At 52.2% G+C, this 22,258-nt stretch overlaps 14 protein-coding genes across 14 annotated transcripts; 7 read left to right on the top strand and 7 right to left on the bottom strand.

Annotated features, from left to right (window-relative positions):
• Positions 1-95: 95 nt before the first annotated feature.
• On the top strand, positions 96-2,824 carry RSM22 (37S ribosomal protein S22; the record flags this gene model as incomplete). The annotated part of the gene is made up of 1 exon (XM_024471976.1): positions 96-2,824. One exon carries the CDS (start codon positions 96-98, stop codon positions 2,676-2,678), a length of 2,583 nt encoding a protein of 860 aa, XP_024320447.1. The 3' UTR covers positions 2,679-2,824.
• Positions 2,825-3,109: 285 nt separating this feature from the next.
• On the top strand, positions 3,110-4,219 carry VC83_08423 (uncharacterized protein; the record flags this gene model as incomplete). The annotated part of the gene is made up of 4 exons (XM_024471975.1): positions 3,110-3,483; positions 3,543-3,663; positions 3,726-3,872; positions 3,935-4,219. The coding sequence occupies 4 exons, from the start codon at positions 3,110-3,112 to the stop codon at positions 4,217-4,219; spliced, it is 927 nt and encodes a 308-aa protein (XP_024320448.1).
• Positions 4,220-4,348: 129 nt separating this feature from the next.
• Positions 4,349-5,653, bottom strand: VC83_08422 (uncharacterized protein). Its single transcript, XM_024471974.1, has 3 exons — positions 5,602-5,653; positions 5,440-5,552; positions 4,349-5,389 (listed from the first exon to the last, which is right to left on the bottom strand). The coding sequence occupies exons 1-3, from the start codon at positions 5,626-5,628 to the stop codon at positions 4,492-4,494; spliced, it is 1,038 nt and encodes a 345-aa protein (XP_024320449.1). The 5' UTR covers positions 5,629-5,653; the 3' UTR covers positions 4,349-4,491.
• A 69-nt stretch (positions 5,654-5,722) lies between these two features.
• Positions 5,723-6,778, top strand: VC83_08421 (uncharacterized protein). The gene is made up of 3 exons (XM_024471973.1): positions 5,723-5,943; positions 6,002-6,149; positions 6,216-6,778. The coding sequence occupies exons 1-3, from the start codon at positions 5,748-5,750 to the stop codon at positions 6,640-6,642; spliced, it is 771 nt and encodes a 256-aa protein (XP_024320450.1). The 5' UTR covers positions 5,723-5,747; the 3' UTR covers positions 6,643-6,778.
• Positions 6,778-7,938, bottom strand: VC83_08420 (uncharacterized protein; the record flags this gene model as incomplete). The annotated part of the gene is made up of 3 exons (XM_024471972.1): positions 7,722-7,938; positions 7,465-7,650; positions 6,778-7,416 (listed from the first exon to the last, which is right to left on the bottom strand). Exons 1-3 carry the CDS (start codon positions 7,905-7,907, stop codon positions 6,778-6,780), a joined length of 1,011 nt encoding a protein of 336 aa, XP_024320451.1. The 5' UTR covers positions 7,908-7,938.
• A 112-nt stretch (positions 7,939-8,050) lies between these two features.
• Positions 8,051-8,627, top strand: VC83_08419 (uncharacterized protein; the record flags this gene model as incomplete). The annotated part of the gene is made up of 2 exons (XM_024471971.1): positions 8,051-8,132; positions 8,185-8,627. The coding sequence occupies 2 exons, from the start codon at positions 8,051-8,053 to the stop codon at positions 8,625-8,627; spliced, it is 525 nt and encodes a 174-aa protein (XP_024320493.1).
• Positions 8,628-8,919: 292 nt separating this feature from the next.
• VC83_08418 (uncharacterized protein) lies at positions 8,920-9,799 on the bottom strand (the record flags this gene model as incomplete). The annotated part of the gene is made up of 2 exons (XM_024471970.1): positions 8,920-9,510; positions 9,629-9,799. 2 exons carry the CDS (start codon positions 9,797-9,799, stop codon positions 8,920-8,922), a joined length of 762 nt encoding a protein of 253 aa, XP_024320492.1.
• Positions 9,800-10,097: 298 nt separating this feature from the next.
• Positions 10,098-11,572, bottom strand: VC83_08417 (uncharacterized protein). Its single transcript, XM_024471969.1, has 2 exons — positions 11,339-11,572; positions 10,098-11,269 (listed from the first exon to the last, which is right to left on the bottom strand). The coding sequence occupies exon 2, from the start codon at positions 11,253-11,255 to the stop codon at positions 10,149-10,151; it is 1,107 nt and encodes a 368-aa protein (XP_024320494.1). The 5' UTR covers positions 11,256-11,269; positions 11,339-11,572; the 3' UTR covers positions 10,098-10,148.
• On the top strand, positions 11,573-12,435 carry MRP2 (40S ribosomal protein mrp2, mitochondrial). The gene is made up of 3 exons (XM_024471968.1): positions 11,573-11,894; positions 11,986-12,157; positions 12,218-12,435. The coding sequence occupies exons 1-3, from the start codon at positions 11,788-11,790 to the stop codon at positions 12,278-12,280; spliced, it is 342 nt and encodes a 113-aa protein (XP_024320505.1). The 5' UTR covers positions 11,573-11,787; the 3' UTR covers positions 12,281-12,435.
• A 24-nt stretch (positions 12,436-12,459) lies between these two features.
• On the top strand, positions 12,460-15,263 carry VC83_08415 (uncharacterized protein). Its single transcript, XM_024471967.1, has 3 exons — positions 12,460-13,068; positions 13,125-13,240; positions 13,294-15,263. The coding sequence occupies exons 1-3, from the start codon at positions 13,001-13,003 to the stop codon at positions 14,928-14,930; spliced, it is 1,821 nt and encodes a 606-aa protein (XP_024320416.1). The 5' UTR covers positions 12,460-13,000; the 3' UTR covers positions 14,931-15,263.
• Positions 15,264-15,808: 545 nt separating this feature from the next.
• On the top strand, positions 15,809-18,226 carry VC83_08414 (uncharacterized protein). The gene is made up of 2 exons (XM_024471966.1): positions 15,809-16,426; positions 16,491-18,226. The coding sequence occupies exons 1-2, from the start codon at positions 16,121-16,123 to the stop codon at positions 17,991-17,993; spliced, it is 1,809 nt and encodes a 602-aa protein (XP_024320507.1). The 5' UTR covers positions 15,809-16,120; the 3' UTR covers positions 17,994-18,226.
• A 1,549-nt stretch (positions 18,227-19,775) lies between these two features.
• On the bottom strand, positions 19,776-20,642 carry VC83_08413 (uncharacterized protein; the record flags this gene model as incomplete). Its single annotated transcript, XM_024471965.1, has 1 exon — positions 19,776-20,642. The coding sequence occupies one exon, from the start codon at positions 20,640-20,642 to the stop codon at positions 19,776-19,778; it is 867 nt and encodes a 288-aa protein (XP_024320496.1).
• A 207-nt stretch (positions 20,643-20,849) lies between these two features.
• VC83_08412 (uncharacterized protein) lies at positions 20,850-21,206 on the bottom strand (the record flags this gene model as incomplete). The annotated part of the gene is made up of 1 exon (XM_024471964.1): positions 20,850-21,206. The coding sequence occupies one exon, from the start codon at positions 21,204-21,206 to the stop codon at positions 20,850-20,852; it is 357 nt and encodes a 118-aa protein (XP_024320495.1).
• A 97-nt stretch (positions 21,207-21,303) lies between these two features.
• On the bottom strand, positions 21,304-21,873 carry VC83_08411 (uncharacterized protein; the record flags this gene model as incomplete). Its single annotated transcript, XM_024471963.1, has 1 exon — positions 21,304-21,873. The coding sequence occupies one exon, from the start codon at positions 21,871-21,873 to the stop codon at positions 21,304-21,306; it is 570 nt and encodes a 189-aa protein (XP_024320509.1).
• Between the last annotated feature and the right edge of the window lie 385 nt (positions 21,874-22,258).

Here is a 22,258-nt window from a genome sequence, read left to right as displayed (position 1 = left end):
CGCCTCAGGCCCCAAGCCTTCCATGATATCTCAGCCTTCTCAAGAAAAGTCTCCCTCCTCCCCATCATTCGCAAAAAGCGTACTCAATATCCACGATGCTCGCTGCACGAAGAGTGCCGCAGGCATGTCAATCCTGTCTATTCCATCTCCAATCCCTATTTGAAGTCGGCTTTACGCGCACCACCACGCCAACGCGATCGCGTCCTATCCGTCGCGGCATCGCCACTCCGACCTCCTTGAGGGCGTTCTCGACGACATTGCGGTTCAGGGATGCGGAACTGGTTAGTTCGAATGTAGCAGAGGGGAAGGGGTCGCTTGAAGAGACAGTTAGACATGCGCGTCAGACGTTTGGGGAGACGTTGCCGAAGGACTTTTTGTCGGCGAAGGAATATCAGTTGTATGAGCGGCTGTATGGGGCTCCTTTAAGGGAGACGACGTATGAGGATTTGCAGACTGTTGAGGCGGATCTTGAGGGTGGGGAGTGGGATGGGCCGATCAGTAATGTGATTCTTAGAGAGAACGCTGATGGTGAATTTGAGGAGGTCGAGATGGGAGAGGAGTATGCTGGTGAGGGGCTGGGAGAGGCGGATGCTTCAGAGAATGTCGACTACGAAATCGCAGGACATACCCGGGGTTCTCTCTCGGCGCAGTTGCAAGAGATGGAGGTGGCTGTTGAAGAAGCTGTGGAGGCGAACATGCTCGTCCAAGGCAAGAACCAGCGCGAGGTCGACGCTATCCTGCGACTACGCCAAGATATGGAGAATGCGCTTGCACAACAACCGCTAGAGGAGACGCAAGATGTGGAGGAGGAATTCGTGGCTGATGAGGAGGGTATCGAGGATGTGGAGGAAGATATGGAGGAGGACAACTTTTGGGGAAGGGATGATGATGAGTTTGGGAGCAATAGCGACGAAATCCGCACTCATCCGTATACCATGGCTGGTCGTTTTGGCACAAACCCGAGTACGACCTTTCTCCCGGAAAAGAGCTTCGTGCAGCCTCTAACGGAGTTACTTCGTCGATCGGATATCAAGCATTTGACCGAAGCTGCGGAGAAGGCGTTTGGTGGCCCAGGACTCCCACACTCTGCATCGACGCCTAGCGCTTCCAGCCTGCTCCCTCAAAAGCACATTGGTCTCGAAGCGTCGCAATATAGGATGAGCGAAATTGAAGCGGATGCGTACATGGCAGCCGTTATGCCGGGCGTCTACGCCTCGGTCATGGGAACGCTCGTCGAAACCCGCAAGCGTTTGGGTCCTAAATGGATCCAAGACATGCTTCTCCGCGAAGACCGCCAGGGACCGAGCGTGCTTGATGCTGGTGCTGGTGGTGCTGGCGCTATCGCTTGGAAGGAGATCATGCAGACGGAGTGGGATATTATGGCTGATGAAGGGCTTGTTGAGGCAGGGACAAAGGTTCCTGGGAAGTCTACTGTGCTTGCAGGGCCTGAGACACTGCGTGATCGCATGTCTGTTGTCCTTGAAAATACTTCATTCCTCCCTAGGCTGCCAGACTACATACACTCCGCCAACTACGAGCGGCGAATGGACGGTAGCAAGCCCCAGGCCCGTAAGAGCTACGATGTCATCATCGCACCGCACACACTCTTCCCACTAAAAGAAGACTTCAAGCGCAAGAACCAAGTCCGGAACCTGTGGTCGTTGCTGAACCCCGATGGTGGTGTCCTGATTTTAATCGAGAAGGGCCTTCCCAGAGGTTTCGAGGCCATTGCCGAAGCTCGCTCGTTGCTCCTTGAGAAGCATATTGCCTCGCCAGGCGCGACACATATTGTCAACGGAAACCTCAATAACGGCGACCCAGACATCGAAAAGGACAAGGGCATGATCATCGCGCCTTGCACCAACCACCTCACCTGCCCAATGTATCCCGTGCCTGGTATCAGCTCAGGGAGGAAAGACTACTGCCACTTCGGCCAACGCTACATCCGCCCCGGCTTCCAACAGCGCGTCCTAGGCGCAAACAGGAAAAACCACGAAGACGCAAAGTTCTCATACATTGCTGTACGCCGCGGCGTCGACGCACGCGATCCCTCTCCCTCATCCTTATCCGCGCCTCTAATCCAAGGCCAATCAGCCACAGACGCCGCATTCGCCGGCCACGAAGCCGGCTCCGACCCCGACCTCGGCTACCACACCCAGAAGCCCGCGGACGCTTTCTCTACCCTCTCTCTCCCACGCATGGTCCTCCTGCCCCTCAAGCGCCGCGGCCACGTATCCATCGACCTCTGCACGCCCGCTGGCACGCTCGAGCGCTGGACGGTCCCCAAGTCCTTCAGCGCGCAGGCGTACCGCGATGCGCGGAAGGCGAAGTGGGGCGATTTGTGGGCGCTGGGGGCGAAGACGAGGGTGCTGCGGACGGCGAGACTGGGGAAGCCGATGGATGTGGCGAGGGAGGTTATGAGGGCGTCGAAGAAGGCGGGGAAGTGGAAGGGGAGGGATATGGTGGAGGCGCAGAAGAGGAGGAAGAGTGGGAAGGATGTTTATCAGGTTGATATGGGGGAGGAGGGGTTTGAGGGGGTTAAGGAGATTACGGGGGGGAAACCTTGGCGTGGTGATAGGAGGACTAAGGGCGGGAGGGTTGTGAGGGAGAAGAGGATCGATGATGATAGGGAGAGGCGTCATGGGGCCGACAAGTATGGCGATGATGCCTTGTTTTGAGGGCTGTATTGATATGTAGGGGGTGATTGTTGTAAGATAGTGTTGCATATATACGATAAAAAGGCCGGAGTGGCGTTTGTGGTGGTGTATAAATAAGCAAAACGCAGAAATGCTACGAAATCAGTAGGGTAGACAAGAGTTCGAAACAAATGAAATTCATCTCCCCGAAAATGCATGAGCTTGAGTTCCGTGAAAACAAGAGATGATGACATGACGTCATTTCTTACGGGACCGTATCTCACTCATATCTGAGAACTTTCAATTCAAATTCACTCCAAGAGCATTCAACTTCACTGATTCTCTGTTATGTTTGCCTTACGTTCTTTGTAGCTAGAGGCTACTTTTAGTATAAATCCCCATAATCTTTCCACATAACCTCTACCTTATGTTTCAACCCTCAAAAACCTACATTTGAAGACAGGCATCTCAAAATGCCAAGTCATCGGATTGAATCGCGCCATAAGAGTGACATACATTTCCTTAATAGCGAAAATGACGAGATTAGCAGTGCATTCCAGACTGGCTCGCTCACATGGGCAGAGATGAGCCAGCGTATGGATATTGTCTTTGAACTTCCTGCCGAAGACTTCGCCTCGTTTCGTTGTCTTGAAAATGGAGACCCAAAGGACCCCGTCCGCCGCCATGGTCCCCCTATCAGCTTGCAGGCAAATAACAATGTGATCCAGCCTGGATTCTATGTCCTCCTCAGTCAGCTGGAGAGCCAGTTAAAATCCCAGTCAACCGCCAGATGCCGTTGCCCCGTACGGTATCGCGAGCTCTATCTGGGTCGTCAGCCACTCCCCGCGTAAGTTGCTACCTCCCTAACAATTATAAGTGGTTTCTAACGGGTGTTCTTGAATAGAGTGAGAAATTTCGCGACCAAATCCGCAACCGCGATGGCAGATGCGTGATTACTGGCCGAGCAGATCCTGACTTCACGGCCCTCGAAGCTGCCCATATATTTCCCCTCGCACACCTTGAATTGGTATAGTATACCTACAGCCAAATATTCGATGTAGACGATGCATTCTAACATATGCTTTATAGTGGGTATCAGGTAAATGGAAACAGCAACTTACAGATGACAATATCGATATTTCAGAGTCGGGCATCAAATCGGTCCAGAACGGGTTACTCTTGGACTCATCTGCACATCATTTTTTTAATAAGTATGCTATCGCGATCGACCCCGATGTACGTATTCTCTACTCCCTCTATTTCTTAGATTATTTTCGCGTTCTGACACGAAGCCGTAGAATGGTTACCAGGTGGTTTCATTTCGAGACGCCCCCCAATACGAAAATCTAACTCTGATTCGCCGCCACAACATTCCCGCCAAGTACCAGCTATGCCCTGCGCTCCTGAAGCACCATTTCCACATGGCTGTCCTGCTCAACATGAAGGGTAGTGCTGGATATCCCGAGTGGGACGAAGATTACTCCAAGGGATGCGATCAAGTGGCTGAAATTTCCGAGTCAGATCAGGGAAAACTTCGTTTTGAGACTGTACTGGCTGAGAGGCTGAACCATCTCCTGGCCTAATTATGGTATCAGACCTACGCCTGGGATTTGAAGTGGGGGATTAAGACTGCCTGAACATGGAAATCTTAGACTAAAGACGTAAAGTGCTTGGCTCCCAAGACAGAAATAGAAAATACTCTTCAAATTCTAACCGTGTCTTATGCTACCCGTAGTAATTGTTGTTTATCTATTAAGTATACCTATCAAGTCACAATTTATATTCAAGAGACAATCCAGAGCAATGAGAAAAAGTTGCATCGTGCATAGCGATAAGAGATCCTTGGATACCATTATCATTTATATTGTTCGGCCAGTAGTGGTTTGAGGCCAGCCAATCCCACTAATACCAACTCTTCGACGCGTAATGAACCCGGATTTACATATGGCAAGCCCTTTGCAACATTAACCGTGTGATCAAATAGATCAGCGAAATTGTCCAAATCAAGGCTCCCAAGTTTCGGGTCGTTTTTCGTCAACTCCTCAAAGTTTTCTGCCCCGCCAAAGGCCAAAAGAATGTGCTGAAACTTTGAATTTGCCGCAGATATATTCCCAGCATCGTCGCCGTCAGAGTCGGATACAAGAATAGAGATATCGTAGCCGCCGTCATACGGGCAGTCTTCGAAGAAAGACACCAGAGATGGCGACGTGCGAGTTTCATAGCCAAGGTATTGCCCAATCTCCTCGCGTGGTTCGGATGGTGCAACGACTTCCGCTGGAATAGATGTCCTGTCTCCCGACGGTGTTTGCGACGAGAGTTTCACTGTAACCCGCGTACTCTTCGGTATGGGGTCAGGGATAGATGCGAGGATGCCATTGGGTAACCCGCAATTGACGAGACGATGGTAAGTCCCTTCTTCTTGGGCTTTAAGTGTGACGCCTTCACGGTAAAGTGTTTCGGCGAAAGAGGCGTGGTGAGGGAGAGCCGTCGATGCAGCGGAAAGCGTAGAGATGTGAGCGAGGTCTGGGTGGATTGCCGATTTGCCAGGCTGGAAAAGGCGATCGCGTATATATGGAGGTGTCTCAAGGTAAGAGAGAACGCGGAGGAGGAACGGGGCTGAGTCGGTAGAGGCAGCGGTGGAGTCGAGTGGGGAGGTTGAGGTCGAGAGGATGATAACCTCGTCGATTCTGAAGGTAGAGATTGCGCGGGCGATTTGAGAAGCGATGATGGAGCGGGATTCTAGACTCATATTCCTGCGAGAAGTCAGTTCAATCTTTAAAGCTGGTAAAGTAATTGAACCTACATATCTATGATGTTCCCTGGAATTGCAAGGCTGGTTGTCCAGCTTCGCCCCTTACCGGGGCCATAAATGGCCGCGTCCTGTGAGCCTTTGACATCGCCATTGCGATTACGCTTCTGTGTAGATATTAGATACATAGTTCAACCATTGGCGATATGAACCTACCTTGTTATTTACCCCCTCGTGCCCCATGTTGCTTGATTTGCGTAATGAAGGCGGACGGTGGATTTGGGTTCACTAATATATTTCTGGGCGGTGACACCAAAGACGGGCAGAAATTGTCCAACTTTGCGGTAAGAAGCTTAGCGCCGATGATCCTGGCCTTCCTACAACCGTCACATCTCACCACCTTGCCAATTGCTCTGAGCTTTGAAACCAATACCAACGGCCCAACGACATTTGTACTCGTTAACAAATTTGAAGTCAAAATGCCTTCAACAGTGAGCATCGGCTCAGCGGCAGAGTTTGCTAGCATCCTCAAGTCATCTAGTGTTGTTATCACTGACTGTAAGCTCTGCCCTCGACCTGCTGCCTGATGTCCTCGAATTCATTCTAATGCGCCCAGTCTACGCCGATTGGTGCGGACCTTGCAAAACCATCTCTCCAGTATTCGAATCACTCTCTACCAAATTCTCAAAGCCCCGCGCCATTACCTTCACCAAAGTCAATGTGGATAATCAACAGGAGATTGCCCAAAAGTATGGGGTCAGCGCGTATGTTTCCCCACAACCACCCACTTTCGTCACGTAATGCTGTGCATTTTATTGACCATGAAACAGAATGCCCACCTTCCTCATCTTCCGCAATGGTTCGGTGATTAAGACTCTTCGTGGTGCAGACCCTCGTGGCCTCACCTCTGCTGTCGAGGAGGCCGTTAAAATGGCCGCGCCTGCATCTCCACTCTCAACACCAGGTCGAACACTCGGTGGAACCCCTCTTCCAGGTCGACCTGCCCAATCGCTACAGCGCCCTGTGTCTTGGAACGTCCGAAATTTTATCAATGCTGTCATCGCGTTTTTGGGACTTTACTTCACAAGTCTGTTCTCTTTTGACGCTTATAAGGCCGCTGAGGACAGCGCATGGAATGTGAATAGCGTTCCACCGTCCGGCGGGCCTGGAGCCTGGGTTAGGGGAAGGAAAGTAGGCGGAAGCGCCCCGGCGGCAGGAAGCGCTGGTAGGAGAGTAGGCACGCTATCCGACCTCTAAGTGTGAGACTGAGTGAATGCGATGGATTGGCGTCAGCGGCGTTATGCTTGTGGGTGGGATATAATTTAAGATTATTAGGTTGTGTTATAGGCACTATCATTTGAACATTTGAGCGTCTTTGAGCATTATCATTAATCACGCGGTTAAGCGCTCAACCTCCTCCACATCCTCTTCCATGACAACAGCCAGGCAACATCGTGCCATCCCCACCGCGTGCTCTAGAGCAGCCAGCTTCGCCATTGCAGCCATCAAATTCGGGTCAGCCGAGTCTATCTTTACCTTCTCCTTTACCTTTACATCACTCCCATTATAGTTAAAGCGGAGATCTTCCTCGTCATGTTCGGCCCTTTTCGTCAGAAATACCGTTGCGAAACGACTCTTAATATCTGGAGCCGCATCTGCCGACTCTAAAACCCTTATTGTGAGCACGATACTGGCTTCCTGGATGCTGAAATCCAGGCTGAGGTTATCGGGCAATGGGGGCTGAAAGTGGTTTGGGTCCACAGGTCGTAACCACGATTGACGATCGACCTGAGCGGCCGCGGAGCCTTTGAGACTGGAATGCGCCTCGCCCAAGAGGCTATGCAGGAGACGAAGTTGAGAAGAGATGTAGGGGGCCGAGGTGCGGTCACCGGTCCAGCAGGTGATGTCTATGCAGTCGAGAGATTGGTTCAGAAGTTCCCGTAGGGAAGAGAGGGTCGGGAGGATAAGCGGATGGGTCGCATTGACTGCTAGCTGGGTAGGGGAATAGTGTCTCAATCGCAAGACGAGGGACTGCAAGAAGGTTAGCGGGGGGTCTCTCAAACAGCAGCACAAACTGACGCCTTTGACGATCATTGTTCCTACACGATTTATATGGCCCTTAACGATTTCGCTGCGCACGCTGCTCATAGCCAGGATAGAGCCTGGCTCTGTCGGCGCTAGGAGAGCCTTGCATTCTTCGAGTGCTTCTTTGAAACCTGCAAGAGTCTCCTGTAGATGGTCGAGCAGCCATGCTAGCTCTCTCGCCTGTGTTGCGTTAATAGGAGCTTTCATGGCTCATAACCTCAAATCAAGAGATTAATGGAAATAAAACGTACCAATGTGTCCGATTCAGCCTTTTTAAGCTCATCGGGAGCTATAGGTGGCCATATTGTTGTTGACATAGCAGCCTGCCGGATGTTCTGTATGGATGGTGAAGCTGGACGACGACCTGTGGAGGCGTCGCCATGACGTTTTGGCAAGGCGGTAGGATTTCTGCCGTATTTTAGTGTCGTCAACTTCATCAATAATGGAACGGTTCCACTCTAGGATTTGACTGAGAGTCGCAAAGATAAAGAACAGCACAAGACGTTATAACAGTCTTTAATTTGTCTACTTATTACCCAGAGCGATTGCAAAGGCCATTCAAGGGCATTATAAGTGTTAAATGGCGGCAATGGGGAAAGAGGCTGCTGCCACGACGAAAACAGCAAAACCAGAGCACCCCAAACTCCCTCGTCTCCCAAAAGGTAAACGCGCAACCATTCCAAGCCATTACATATACTAATATACTATTTTCAGGAGCGCAAATTAGCAAGCGACCCTTAATACACCCCCCGATTGCCCCACCCAGAACTGGCTCCCGCGTCCAGAAGGTTGTCTACCTCCGTTCAACAACCCCATTTATCAGCGCCGTAAAGCGGGTGCGGGGCTATCTCAAAGAAATCGACAATCGGTCAATGGGAACGATTGACTTGTCGAATTCCTCTCTCTCGGACCGAGAACTTGTCGCATTCGCGGGCAAGGGACGGGATGGACATCAGGAGGAAGTCATCGTCAAAGCTACAGGACGAGCTATTGAGAAGGCATTGAATGTAGCGTTATATTTCCAAAAGCAGGACGACTGTAAGGCCGTGCTGCGGACGGGAGAAGTTGGCGCTGTGGATGACATTGAGGTTGACGGGGAGGAGAGTGCACGAGTCAGGAAGGCTTCCGTTTTGGAGGTGGGAATCACGTTGATATGACTTTGCACGAAGGCGTAGCCATTACTTTACAGCCCTGGAATGGGTGGACATAACCCTTGGGGTCGATATATCACCAGGCTCGCCATTAAATCGGTCAGAAACGGGTCAGAATGCACAATGCATGGGCTGGCGGCCCACACCCGCTTCCTGGTGTTGAAATGATACAGCATGCGGAGAGACTGGCAAGTTATTCCTATTCTATTACATGGATGGTTTGGGTACCTGACACGTTTATTTCGCTGTTTTAATCGACATGGCTGACACCTAGTACCAGACAGACCTGTCATGCGCTCTATTCTACCGCCTTCTCCATATACACGCTCGGGATGCACCAAGCCTGTCCGTCCGGTCTCTTCAGACAATAACCACTGGTTGAATTGAACTCTTCAATCTCCTTGATAACCTTATACCCGAGCCTCTGATACCAGCCTTGGGAGTCAAATTTCATAATTAGACCCGTCGAGTAATAATCAAACTTCTCTCGCCACTCCTTCTTCGAGCCTATGATAAGCCTCCGGTCCCACGTGTCGAGCGTGATGACTTTGGCGCCGAGAACGGTCGTAGCCATGTGCTCAGCCGTCTTCATCGTTGTATTGCCGAGGCCTCCGCCCTGGATGGCCTTGGAGATGTAAAAGGCTGACAGGTGGAAGCGATGGTTTTCTGGATCGGCTAAGAGGGGAGTTGGCTCCGGGGTGGAGGCCACAGTGTCAACACTGATATGGCCTACGGGCACGAAAGGTTCTAGCGAACGCGAGGAGGATGAATCTCGAGGGCGGCCGCCGACGGCTACAGCTGAGTCTTGAAGTGGAGTGTCCTCGTCTGGATGGTTGGTGATATGTTTGGAAATCCGATCGGCCGTTTGTGGATCGGAAGGGTCGAGGACCTGAAATATGTCAGTAGCTGAGATAATGATATGAAGTCAGAGATCAAAGTTAGGTCTAGAGAGCTGGATGAATCGTGAAGACATCAATAATATAATGTCACGTGGAATTAAAACCTACAACCCAATGGAGAGACATCGACCCGTCCCTCTGGCGAATGCGCCACTTCTCAACCTTGTCGGCCTTCCATCCACAGGCTACGCGCTGTATATAGAGTCTGTCGACGTGCTCTTGCGACTCAGGGTCCCATGGAATGAGAGTAATCTTTTGTTGTCCGGATTTGTCAGCCATGCCAAGTGATATGTTTGTAGCTGAAATTATAGAGTTCTGTTAGGGATAAAAAAACGTCGGCTGGGAAGTCTTTAGGTACGTATGTATATATCTGATTTTTAGGCCAGATCGGTGTTATGACTCGTTTTACTATCCGTCTGACAGGACTGGCTCGATCCTCGTAAATACCGAGTTGAGGCACCGTCAGCAACAGCGGGGTCTGCGGTTATTATACCGGAACCCCGCCAGCGGCTCAAGAGGATTCGCCAATTCGACCGCAACAATCTTGGTACGTGCATCAGGAAGGTGAGAAGGATGCCTGTAAATATGAGGGCGTAGTATTCATTAACTCTTCCACTCTTTACCCCTATCATTTCCTCCTCAGACCAAATATAACAAGGACACGATATGTTATCGCAGCAAACATATCAGAGAACCACCCGCTCCACCCACGAGCTGCCTCGAGCACGTTCAGCAACTTGATCAACCTCGCGCAGAACGCCTCCACGACCTCAAAGTCATCCACGAATACCTCGCGTACAGTCACTTCCACTCCCTCCTTATCCTCTTGCAGCACGACCTCCCATTCGTTATCAGCCCTAACCTTAACCTTCGGCCCAATCATCAAGGCGCGCCCTGAAATCCTCGCGTCTGCCATAAAGCGCGTCCCGGCGTCTATCACGTCCTCGGGCGTGGCTATGGGGTTGCCAGCGAGTAGGACGCGGGCTCCGGCCTGGAGAAGAGGCGTGCTGACGAAGTAAGCGAGGACGATGTTGACGCGCAAGCCGCCCATGAAGGCAGTTGTTCCCAACGACTTGAACAAACCAAGGACGCCGTGTTTTGAAGCATTGTACTGCGTCAGCCCTGGGATAGTAACTAAGGAAGCGATAGACCCGATAAGGAGCAGGTGCCGGTCAGGCCTGTTTGCTGATGGCTGTGCTTTGTGGTCTGCTACATCAGAGTTTGGGTTCCGCTTCAAGTAGAAGAGTGCGAGATGGACCGTGTATGTGACACCGATCAGGTTTACCTCGAGGCACTTCATATCTGGTTTGGGTGGGCTGTCTGCGTCGAGACCCGGAGGATCCCAGAATGGCCTGCCGCCATAGCCATTGATACCAGCGTTGGCCACGACGCTGTCTATCCCACCAGTTGGGCTGAGCTTGAGTGCCTGATGGAAGAAGTCCACCTGCGATTGCCATATCGTGACATCGCAGTGGATATAGTGATGATTTTTATTGCCCGTCGAAGCACGAACCTCCTCGACCAGTTCTATCCCCTTTTTGTCACTGATATCTCCAATGATGACATTTGCGCCGTGTGATGCCCACTTTCTGAAGAAATGCTCGCCGAACCCTGATGCACCACCAGTAATGAGAATTGTCTTGGCGGACACCCAATCAGGGTCATAAGGCTGAGACAGGTCGATTGGTGGTGACTGCCGAGTCAAGTCTACGACATTTCTCGACCTATCAAACATTTTGGAGTGATGCTCTGACGAATTTTAGTTGTCGTATTTCTTTAGTTTGCCAATTGCGCCTTGCGGGGACTGAACGCCTTTACCTGAAGTATAGTTGCTGTAAACACCGTGTTATGTGCCAATATTCCGGCTATTGGGCGCCACGATAAGTAGAACTGTGATTGAGGCGAACGAGTTGCAGGAACTCTTCTTATTGTAGTACCAGGCGTCACCGAGTACTCGCGGCCCACCTGTACGACGCTTCACAAGGTCACATTTTGGGTATGGGTAAGCATATATATTGAGCGATATAGGTTTTAGCACATGCCATTTCAACAATCCATATCTTTATCTCCCTGTATTACCTAGTCTAGTATTCGTGAGGAATGCGCAACTTATCATAAACCTCCGCGGCAAATTATCCAATAAAAATGCTTGGCGAGGTTCCCATGCTTGGCGCCGTGCGCACCTTCACCTCAACGACGACGACGCCGCCCACGACGCCCACGACACCTCCCTCACCGTCATCCTCACCACCCCCACCACCGCCATCATGTCCATGTTCCGCTCCAAGAAGCTCGACCTCGGCTGCTTCGTCAACATCAAGATCATCCGCGACCACACCAAGCGCAAGGTCTTCGCCGAGCACGAGACCCAACGGTACGACGTCCTGCGCCACCCTTTCCTCCTCGCTGCGGGAGAAAGAAAGTAAGATGATGGATGGACTCAGCTGACAATTTGCGCGCAATAGACAAGCTCTCCGATACATCATCCGCAACGTGACGCTCCCCGGCCGCATGCGCGCGCAGGCGCAGCTGGAGCTGTCGCAGATGCACAGTTATACGCGCCCGTCGCAGATCCGAAACCGGTGTATTGAGGGAGGAAAGGGACGGGGTATTTTGAGTGACTTTAAGATGTCGAGGGTATGTGTTTTTGGTGCCATTGGTGGTGGGGAGATGGGATGCTGACTTTGATTTCGATAGTACAGCTTCCGTTTGCACGCACTTGCGGGCGATATTCCGGGGGTGAAGAAGGCCAGTTGGTAGGTTGGGAGGAGGAGAAAGAGGAGAAGGGGAATATCTGGTTGGAGGGCGATCAGTTGCATATCAATATGTGTATATATGTATGCATTTGGGGGTGGCGTTATAGACGGACATGTATGAATAAAACTTCACAATCAAGAGTGGAATTTCCTTGGAGGTAGTTGTTTTGCTCCCATTGGAAGTGTGTCTCCGGTCGTTCTGTGTGTATTGATTCTGCGATTGCCAGAGGTTTGGTTAAGGTTGTGATTTCATCTTCGTTTGCGTCCCGATTCTTGAGGTGCAAATGCCGGCAAGTGGCATATTTACAAACAATTCACATTGGTGTTTGGGCAGACACCTTTTGTTCACAATTCCAATCTGTTGCGGGGGCATATTTCTACGCCAGAGTCGTCTTGTGGCACTTCTACGAACAGCAAGGTCAGTATTTGGACAACTTATCACCATTGACCTTCAATTACCCTTCATCATCACCATCTTTCACTTCGTTACCTCTCCTTTCACTCCAACCTACTGCTGCAGTCAACTTCAGCAGGTCAATTCCAGGATCGGTGCACATCTTGTCACACACCTCACTTGAATTGAAACGCCTTTCACGGCTTCAACTTCAAAGAAGTCGCCCTGCACTCCTGACTTCTCACACGCAACCTCTTCCAACATCAACAACCACCATTTCCTCATATCAACGCAACTAAATTCCAATCAGACCACACCCAACCACCCACCATGTTCCGCCTCCTCCCCCGAGGTCTTCCAAAGGACCCAGAATACCCAACCGATCTAAAGCAGCTCGGGTACGTTTCACTCCAATCTCAGGCAGACCGTACAATCTAACATGAAGCCTTCACAGCTACTTCGTTAACGACGAAGATGAGATCCGCAGCATCGAAAACCCAAAGTATTACTTCAAATACTTCATTAACCGCACTGAGCGCTACAACGAGCGTCAGCGGGAGAGTATGAATAGTTTGTCCCCCCATTTCCCACCTCCCAAAACACCTCAGGCTCACACAAAATAGCCGCAATCCGCGCAATCGTCTCCCAGCGCCTCGCAGACGAGGGCATGGAAACCCATCCCCCCCCACTCGGAGTTGCCCAGTCAGCCCCCCACATCCCCATCCTCGCCTCCTCCCACATCGCCACCGCCCCCCGCACCCTTCTCCTCCTGGGCGACTCAATCCAAGACCTCGGCATCCTCGCCCTACGCATCATCGGCGGCCACGGCGGGATCAACGCCGGTTCGTGTGTCGATTTCGTCAAGTACGTGCACAACCAGGAGGGTCATCCAGCTGTTATCTTGGCCAATTGTGGGCAGTTGAGATGGAATAGGAGGGAGGGGAGGGCGATGACGAGGGTGTCATGGGACTCGTTGACGAGGGAGTCCGCGGTGCATGATGCGCCGCTTTATGAGCCGGCTGTGAACACAGTTGAGGGAAACCGAGATCAGAAGGCGCATATTTCGTACCTCCTATCCACCGTCGTACCCGCGCTGTGCAAGGAGGGTGGAAAGCTAGACGTCATTGCCATAGCCGACAGCGCGCGGTACGTTTGTGAAGTCCTCGACGAGAATTGGGACAGCCTAAAGGGTCGCATGCAGGGTCTAGCCTGCGTATGCCCCTTCCAAGACAGCAAGGTGTATCAGGACGCCGGATTCAAAAAGTTTTTGCTAGAACGATCTCGGGGCTACATCATGTCCGACTCCCCCCCCGGACTAGGCGTATTTGGCCCCTCTGGCGGGAAAGAGGCGTGGCAGTGGGGGTATGGAATGAATGTCTATGGACTGCCGGTGGAGGTGGCGGAGGAGAGTGTGTTCCCCCGCCACTTCAAGGGGATCGTGGAGTGGATGACCGAGATGGCGGGGGTGGAGGGGTATGTGAATGAGATGGTTGTGGAGGTGGATGTTGAGGGGGTGGAGGAGGTGAAGGGGGAGGGGTGGGGGACGGAGTTGGTGGGGGCGGAGATTTGGGAGACGGAGGCGGGGAGGAGGCAGTTGAGGGGGGAGGTTGAGGTGGGGGGTGCGGTGGATGGGAGTGGACAGATGATTGAGGGAGTGAATGGGGGTGAGGTTGAAGCTCAGCTGGTGAAGGAGGAGGCTGAGAAGGATGCAGTGCAGCCTCAGGAGGAGAACACGAAAGAGGTCACAGCCCAGTTTGAGAACGCAGCCACGGCCCATACCGAGGTTGAAGCTCAGCAGGTGAAGGAGAAGGCTGGGAAAGATACAATCCCGTCTCAGAACCCAAACACCGAAGACCGTACAGCCCAAACTCTGGCAGGCGCCACAGCCAAACTCCAACTCCTAGGCTACGACGGCGCCTCAGACGACCGTCCCTCGTCAACCCCCCCCACCACGTCCTCCTCTACATCCACCTCTATCTCTACAACCTCTATCCCCAGCACCTCCAGCACCTCCAGCACCTCCAGCACCTCCAGCACCTCCAGCACCTCCAGCACCTCCAGCACCTCTACAGCAATCCCACCAGAGCGCATGGAGAGGCTGCCAAGCTATGTGGAGACGGACGAGGGAGAGCCGCAGGTGAAGCTGAGTAAGGAGGAGAGGGCGGCGATTTTGCAGATTACGGTGCTTTCGTCGCCTGTTAGGGAGAAGGAGGGTGCGGGGATGGAGGGGGGGATGAAAGGGGATGGGGAGGGACGTTGATGGGGAGAATGGCAATGACAATGACGAGTTCTTGATAGACAGATAGCAGCGATGAGAGCCATGAGAGCGAATAGATGAGATAGCCACCACCTACACCCAACTCTCCTACTCGACTTCTACCGTAGGCACAATCCAGCTTCGTCACCACCTCCCACACACCCACTCAGGTCAGCATTAGCGTAAATCACGAACCGCCGCCATCCCATATCGCCGTACCCCCAATATCCCCGTATTCCCGACCTTGTCTCCGAAAACGCCATCTATTGCATCTAAAGTGAGTACTTCCCTCGGAGGATCCCTCCCCTCCCCGCACAGCACAGCACAGCACAGCACAGCACAGCACAGCACAGCACAGATGTCCGTCCAAACACGGGGGGTCTTCACGTGATTAAAGGAGGTGTAAAAAGAAGCATCTGATTGACAGATTGGCAGAGGTTAGCGGAGGTTAGCAGGAAATTAATTCTTCGGGTAACTTGGGAAGAATTGGTGATTGGTCATCCACGCGGCTAGGGCCAGCCAACCGCAGCATCGCGGTGCCACGGCTCTTCAGTAAAAGCCGCGCCGTAGCGTGGAAAATGGAAAAGTGTAAGGAAGTCGACCAAAACAATCTAGCGGCATCCTGGTTGTCCTGGTTGTCCTGGTTGTCCTGATTGTCCTGGTTGTTCTGGTTGTCCTGGTTGTCCTGGTTGTCCTGATTGGCCCTTTCATTAATAATCCATCCACTCCCTCTCCACTCTCTGTCTTGTCATTGGTTACCAGTCAATGCCACCTCTCAAACACCCCCCACCCCCACCCCCACCCCTCCACCCCCCTCCAGCTCCTTTCTCCCTCCTTTCCCCTTCCTCCACCCCCTTTTCCCTTCCACCACCCCCTTTACCCTTCCACCCCCCCCAACTGTATCGGGCCTAGCCACGAGGCAGACAACAGGGGGTACGTTTGAAAAATCTACTCGCACCTCTTGTCTCTTCTTGTCTTGTCTCCGGAGCGGAGCAAAGAGGCTGACCTGACTCTTAAATCCGCGCCCAGAAATGGATCTGGCATGCCTGGCTATCTCCACTTCCAACCATCATCCTTTGTTCTATAATAGGAGGCGCCATAGCACCTGTACTCTAATCTGATTTCTTTTTCTTCTTCTAATTCTCACTTCATTCTCGACAATCAACAAACATCTCCCACCTGCCTGCCTTCCAATGACCTCCCAAGTCGAAGGCCAGTCGGTCTATGTCCCGCCCTATGCAAAGGGGTCGGGCCACGAAACAGCAACCACCACTTCGCTGACTTCAGTTGAGGCTGCAAAGGCCGAGCTGGCTAATGCGAATGAGAAGGATATCGCCATGGGGACGGATGAGAAAGATGCTGCCGCCCTCCACCTCGATGATAAGTCTGAAGAGGTCGCCGACGACGACGAGGGGGACTACCTCCCCATGGGCCCTAAACTATACCTTATCTTCTTCAGTTTGATGATGGCCGTCTTCTGCGTTGCCCTCGACAACACCGTGAGTCCCCCCCCCCCAAAAAAAACCCCCCCCGTGTTCTTGTCCCCCTAACTAACCCCCCCAGATCATCGCCGTCGCCATCCCCCGTATCACAGATCAATTCCACAACCTCAACGACGTCGGCTGGTACGGCTCCGCCTACCTCCTAACAACCTGCTCCTTCCAGCTCCTCTTCGGAAAATTCTACTCCATGTTCAACGTCAAATGGGTCCTCCTCACCGGCCTCGCCATCTTCGAGATCGGTTCCCTAGTCTGCGCCCTCGCCCCCACCTCCATGGCACTCATCATCGGCCGCGCCGTCGCCGGCGTAGGAAGCGCAGGTATCTTCACCGGCGCCCTCGTCGTCCTCGCCCACACCGTGCGCGTCGAGAGGCGCCCCGCATTCTTCAGTCTCATCGGCGCCATGTACGGCATTGCCTCCGTCGCCGGCCCCCTGATGGGCGGCGCCTTCACCGAGAAGCTGACCTGGAGATGGTGTTTCTATATCAACCTCCCCATCGGCGCCGTCACCACCGTCGGGCTCCTCGCCTTCCTCAAGCTCAAGAAGAAGGCCAAACGCAAGGAGAAGTCCTTTTGGATCACCTTCAAGCACCTCGATCCCCTCGGCACCGCCATCTTCGTCCCAGCCATCATCTGTCTCCTCCTCGCTCTGCAGTGGGGCGGCGTCATCTACGAATGGGGCAACGGTCGCATTATCGCCTTATTCGTGCTCTTCGGCCTCACGATCATCGTCTTCATCGCCCTCCAGATCTACCTCAAAGACGACGCCACGGTGCCCGCGCGAATCGCATCCCAGCGCACCATCGCCTCCTCCGTCCTCTTCGGCCTGTGCATCGGCGGTTCTTTCTTCATCTACGTCTATTTCATCCCAATTTGGTTCCAGGCTATTCTGGGCACCAGCGCCATCGGCGCAGGCGTCGACTCCCTTCCCCTCATCCTCGCACAGGTCTTCGCCATCATCCTCTCCGGCGGCCTCGTCACCTACTTCGGCTACTTCGCACCCTTCTTCATCGCCAGCAGCGTCGTGATGTCCATCGGCGCCGGGCTGCTCACCCTCCTCAAAGTCGACTCTTCGAAGGGCGCCTGGGTCGGGTTTCAATTCATCTACGGTCTCGGCGTCGGCCTCGGGTTCCAGCAAGGCGGCGTCGCTGCGCAGGCTGTGCTGAAATTCTCCGATGTGCCTATCGGCACCGCTGTCGTCTTGTTCGTCCAGGTCTTGGGTGGAGCGGTGTTCGTAGGCGTTGCGCAGAATTTATTCACCACCAACCTCGTTAAGAACCTTACTGCGCTCCACATCCCCAACTTCGACCCGAGCGATGTCGTGCATGCGGGTGCGACGAACCTGCGCCACATGGTTCCACCCGAGAGGCTGCCAGAGGTGCTGGTCGCGTATAATGCGGCGATTATGAAGACATTCCAGCTCGGCTTGATTCTGAGCTGTTTGAGCATCCTCGGTGCCGTCGGGGTGGAGTGGAAGAGCTTGAGGGCGAAACCTGCCGCTGCGCCTGTTGAGGCGGCGGAGAAGGCGGAGTTGGTGAAGGCTCCCGAGGTCGATACTGTGGTTTAATCCCAACTTTTTTTTTGGGCTGTCTGCCTGCCCTTTCTTTTTGTTTATGGAGCGGTGTTTGTTTTTGGTTCACATATATCCCTTGGGTTCATTTTATTTGTGTAATTTTTTGGCGGGTAGAATGAGGATTATTGGGCATATTTGGGGCATTGGGATGGGGGATTGGGGGATAAATATTCAATATAATGGGGGTTTACATAGACGGGGTTATATAATATGAGAGAGGATCAGGGAAATAAAAAATTAATATCATTTGAACAAACAAACTCTCTTGAAGCAAGTGAACTGGAACGAATTTGGAGAGGATATGAGTAGGTGCAGTTCTGCCGATTTGCTGCGACCGGCACTCTAGGCTATAAACGACGGCCTCGTCATGGCCGTCGTCGGAGAAGTGAAGGAAGAGACCTCGCCTTTGTGGTGATGGCATCTGGGCCGTTGGACTTGCTGTCGGCCGAGAAGCTGGTGATGGATGTGGAACTCCGCCGTGCGTACGGAGATGGGTTCGGTGAGAGGATGCTGCTGTTGCTGTGTGCTCTTGCTGTCGCTATATTCCTGCTGTCAGCGACTGGGCGCTCCCGCTGCCGTTTCTTGCCACACACTCGTCGTCGTCGAAAGCTATCTTGGCCCGAGAATCGCCATAACGAGGCCGATGAGTTTGATCTTCTCCGCATCAAGGAATGTACTTGCAACTTTTTGTCTAGTAGCTGGCTGTATACTTGGGCACTGGAGTAGCAGCTTTTATAATATCCTACCGGAATGAAGCTGTTGATAGTTGGGCTCCCATTTCCCATATAAGCGGGGATTTGAGAACAGTCAAGTGTGGACGCCGTCAACCCTCGAATTTTCGACCCGTTGCTCCTGACCCTCACTGTAGCTGTCTGATCTATTCCTCCCTACCTACCCGTCAAGTAGGTGCGGCCTTATAATGTTCAATTGAATCGATGGACCTGCGTGGATTCGAAGACGTTATGATCTCCATCATGCAGATGAAAATAAGAAGATTGATGCTCGAATATATGACCCGATTGGTGATTGTATCGAAATGCAAACAGTTAACTACGGAGAGATTCACGCTACCTTCTTGTCATGTCATTGTTTCTTGTCGTCTTCTTTCCTTGTTATCGCGTCTGTTCATTTTACCATTTCTCATTCTCACCTTGTCCTCTTAAGACTTCGTGGATGGTTCGGATGTGGTGCTCCGGGTCTGGCATGGGCGTATTCGCTGTTGGCAATGGGCTGCCCATGACTTCGGATATTAGCCATAGCCATAATCACTACTTGGGGTGTCTGGCAGTCTTGACTCTGTGGATGCCGCGCTGCTATATATTCATAATCTTCTGCCGTCACTGGTGTTGTGCGATCATCAGATAAGCTTCACGTCACTAAATATGCAATGGATCCAAGGCAAAGATCATAACAGTTATTAGGGGTATATAATAAATAATGTAACTCCAACGCCCATTAATCCTCATAATCCTCTATCTCATCACCATACCCCCCATGCTCCTCCTCCATATGCCCCGTTTCCCAATCAAACATCCCCCTACAAACAAAACACCATTCCGTCTCGCACCCCTCCACCATACACGTAATATGATCACACCCATCCACCTTATCCACCATCATCGTACACCCCGGACACTCCTTAAACCTCCCATCCTCCTTCGCCGTCACACAAGATTCACACCTCCAGTTCTTCACCTCCGCCGGCGCCCCATTCGCACAAACGCGCTGCATGTACTGTTTCGCCACCCCACACTTCTCGCACCACGCGTATATCCACTACCCCGCCTCCTTAACCGCAGTCTCTAGCCTAGAGACGGCGTGGATGCCAAACCCGTGCTTTGCGAATGTCTTGGCGACTGGTCGGCGCCGGCAGAATGGGCATGCGAGGGCGGCGGAGTTGAATAGCCCCCCTGCGACATTGAGGCCGTACCAATGAGCCAGGCAACCTTTGCAAACCCGCTGAGAACAGCCGGTGCGGCCGCAGGAGGGGATGAGATTGTATTTCTTGAAGGAGACGAAGCAGAGCGAGCAGATCCCGGATTCGGTTCTGCGGCGGATGACCCGGGAGCGGAGTTCTGCGACGATGTCGGGGGTGTTGCGGATGAGCTTGCCGTGGAGTGTGAGTTCACCTTGGGATGCGAGAGGGAGGGGTTCTACTTTCTCTACAAAGTCTTCTCTGCCGGCATCTGAGATTGTTTTGAAGAGTGAGCGCTTGGTGAACGGGGCTAAAATCTTATTACAATCGTTGAGAAGGAGCCAATCGGTGTTGCTTTCCCTTAATATCTTGAGCGCATTTGTTTCCACAATAGTTTCCACTCCAGCTGTGCAAGCGTAACATTTGAAATCTCCCATATCGGCAGGACGATACGCTTCAGGCCATATTACCCTGTTCAAGCACTTTGAGCACTGGAGCACAGGTGCTTTGCCATCCTCCCTATAATAGTGGCACTTTGGTTTGATCCTCAATTTCGCCGGGGAATAGATGACGTATTGTGCACGGCAGGTACGCAAACTGCATTCAACCCAAGTTGCCTGTGTCATCTCATCGTCTTGCTTCGTGACGTGCGCTGTTATAGCCTCCTGGCGAGCTTCTGGGGTGGCGTGGGTCCAGAGGCACTTTCCGCATTTGCCATCTACGCACATAATCGTGACTGAACGTGGGTATTCGCATGATGCATAAATGACGGTTGGGCCGATTGCGATGGTGGTCTTTGCTGGGGTCCATCCGATTTGTGGTCTCAAGGTTGTCTCCAAGTTGAACTCGAGCCTTTTGTACGATACGAGTCGTTCGAAGAGCGCGCGATCCTGCGGATTGAGAAATCTCTTATCCGACGCATCAGTCTCGTTTGTCTACAAAGGAAATGTTACTGATAGATTTTCTAGGCAAACACGTTTTGCAGGAGGTTCGTCTTCGCAGTGCGGGTTGATGCTCACTTGTGTTCCTTGCTCTTCGCCCTCTCTCTTCCGATACGCATCATCAGCATCAAGCAATAGACCTATACAACTGGCATTCCATGTCTCAGGAATATCCAAGTCACTCCATCTGTCGCGCCAACGCATCATCTCACGGTTAGCAACTTCTAAGAGCGGTTCAAGGCCTAGTTGAATGCTCAATGCAGCGAGCAATTGCTGCCGGTCTGGAAGAAAGCATTGTCCCAGGCACCACAATGTGGAGTAAAATCGGCCAGAAATAGTTGTTGTATTCATCCGACGCCAAAGCCATAGGGATCCTAGGAATCTGTACCTCCGGTGCGGCAGCGATGTGAGCTGGCATCTCCTCTGCCGTTAATATACGTGAGGCGTGTCAGGACTCGGCCAAGCCGGCGAAATATCCGGTAGTCACAGGAGCGTCCGATTTCAAGAAGATCACTTCGCTGGAGGGAAGTGATTGGCTTGCTTTCCTCGTCGTCGTCGTCGGCCTCTTGGGTGAACAGTGATGTTGGATCGAGGCAGACACAACACAGGGAAAACGCTGTTCCTTTGGCACTGATGCAATGGTGTCCATTGCCTCAGTAGTGAAGTCATATGACTCCTCAAGCCAGATCTTCATGCGATCCTTTTCGTCAGCATTTTTTATCTGGTTCACCTGACGGCCAAATTCAGTGATGATTTCGTCTCGCGAAGGATTCTTTCGGTCACTGCAGACAACCCTCCACAGTGAGCCAAATACAGGGTTAAGAGATATCGCAGAGACATCATCACGTATGAATTTCTCGAGCTCTTCAATGGCAGTCTTCCTGTACTGCGGGTTTTCTGTATACCGCTTTGCAAAGTCTTGAACAGGTGTCGCTTTCTGCGGTTGCTCGGAACTCGGTGACTGTAGAAGGATTGGACGATCTGCCGAACTTTTCAGACACGAAGAAAGGGGCTGCATTGGGATCCTTCTCGTCTACGAGCGTCTCTATGTTCTCAACAGATTTGTATCGCAACATATAGGAGTCCGACGGGCGTTACGAGTTGTGCTTTCTCAACTCCCATCCAGGCCAACAGTACCTCAACCGTCAACTGCGAAAGTCGAAGTAATCGTCGGATCCGCCAGGTCGCTTCGCTCCCAGTCGGAATAAGCAAGTTGTCTTGTGGGAAGCAAGATGTCTTGCCCCAACATTTAATTTCCACAACAATTCTATACAGTGTTCGGCGGATATATATCCGGGTAGTATCCGTGAGTATCCGGCCAAAATCCTACGGGTAGAGTAGGTATATATCCGGATACATGAGGCTGAATAGAGTATATAAAAATGAAGCTTTTGATAATACTA

Source organism: Pseudogymnoascus destructans, assembly GCF_001641265.1.
Source record: "Pseudogymnoascus destructans isolate 20631-21 unplaced genomic scaffold scaffold_26, whole genome shotgun sequence".
Classification (NCBI taxonomy): domain Eukaryota; kingdom Fungi; phylum Ascomycota; class Leotiomycetes; order Thelebolales; family Thelebolaceae; genus Pseudogymnoascus; species Pseudogymnoascus destructans.
The sequence above is the reverse complement of the archived record's forward strand: the minus strand, read 5'-3'. Positions and strand labels throughout refer to the sequence as shown.

Excerpts from the sequence above, each read along its gene's own strand:
- VC83_08422 (XM_024471974.1), bottom strand. The coding sequence starts at position 5,628 with ATGGGGCACGAGGGGGTAAATAACAAG. Across the intron at positions 5,553-5,601 it reads ACGAGGGGGTAAATAACAAG|AAGCGTAATCGCAATGGCGA; the intron begins GTAGGTTCATAT and ends ATATCTACACAG. Across the intron at positions 5,390-5,439 it reads CCAGGGAACATCATAGATAT|GAATATGAGTCTAGAATCCC; the intron begins GTAGGTTCAATT and ends GACTTCTCGCAG.
- VC83_08421 (XM_024471973.1), top strand. The coding sequence starts at position 5,748 with ATGATCCTGGCCTTCCTACAACCGTCACATCTCACCACCTTGCCAATT. Across the intron at positions 5,944-6,001 it reads TAGTGTTGTTATCACTGACT|TCTACGCCGATTGGTGCGGA; the intron begins GTAAGCTCTGCC and ends TAATGCGCCCAG. Across the intron at positions 6,150-6,215 it reads CAAAAGTATGGGGTCAGCGC|AATGCCCACCTTCCTCATCT; the intron begins GTATGTTTCCCC and ends ACCATGAAACAG.
- VC83_08417 (XM_024471969.1), bottom strand. The coding sequence starts at position 11,255 with ATGTTTGATAGGTCGAGAAATGTCGTAGACTTGACTCGGCAGTCACCA.
- MRP2 (XM_024471968.1), top strand. The coding sequence starts at position 11,788 with ATGTCCATGTTCCGCTCCAAGAAGCTCGACCTCGGCTGCTTCGTCAAC. Across the intron at positions 11,895-11,985 it reads GCCGAGCACGAGACCCAACG|ACAAGCTCTCCGATACATCA; the intron begins GTACGACGTCCT and ends TGCGCGCAATAG. Across the intron at positions 12,158-12,217 it reads GTGACTTTAAGATGTCGAGG|TACAGCTTCCGTTTGCACGC; the intron begins GTATGTGTTTTT and ends TGATTTCGATAG.
- VC83_08415 (XM_024471967.1), top strand. The coding sequence starts at position 13,001 with ATGTTCCGCCTCCTCCCCCGAGGTCTTCCAAAGGACCCAGAATACCCA. Across the intron at positions 13,069-13,124 it reads ACCGATCTAAAGCAGCTCGG|CTACTTCGTTAACGACGAAG; the intron begins GTACGTTTCACT and ends AAGCCTTCACAG. Across the intron at positions 13,241-13,293 it reads TCAGCGGGAGAGTATGAATA|CCGCAATCCGCGCAATCGTC; the intron begins GTTTGTCCCCCC and ends CACACAAAATAG.
- VC83_08414 (XM_024471966.1), top strand. The coding sequence starts at position 16,121 with ATGACCTCCCAAGTCGAAGGCCAGTCGGTCTATGTCCCGCCCTATGCA. Across the intron at positions 16,427-16,490 it reads GCGTTGCCCTCGACAACACC|ATCATCGCCGTCGCCATCCC; the intron begins GTGAGTCCCCCC and ends TAACCCCCCCAG.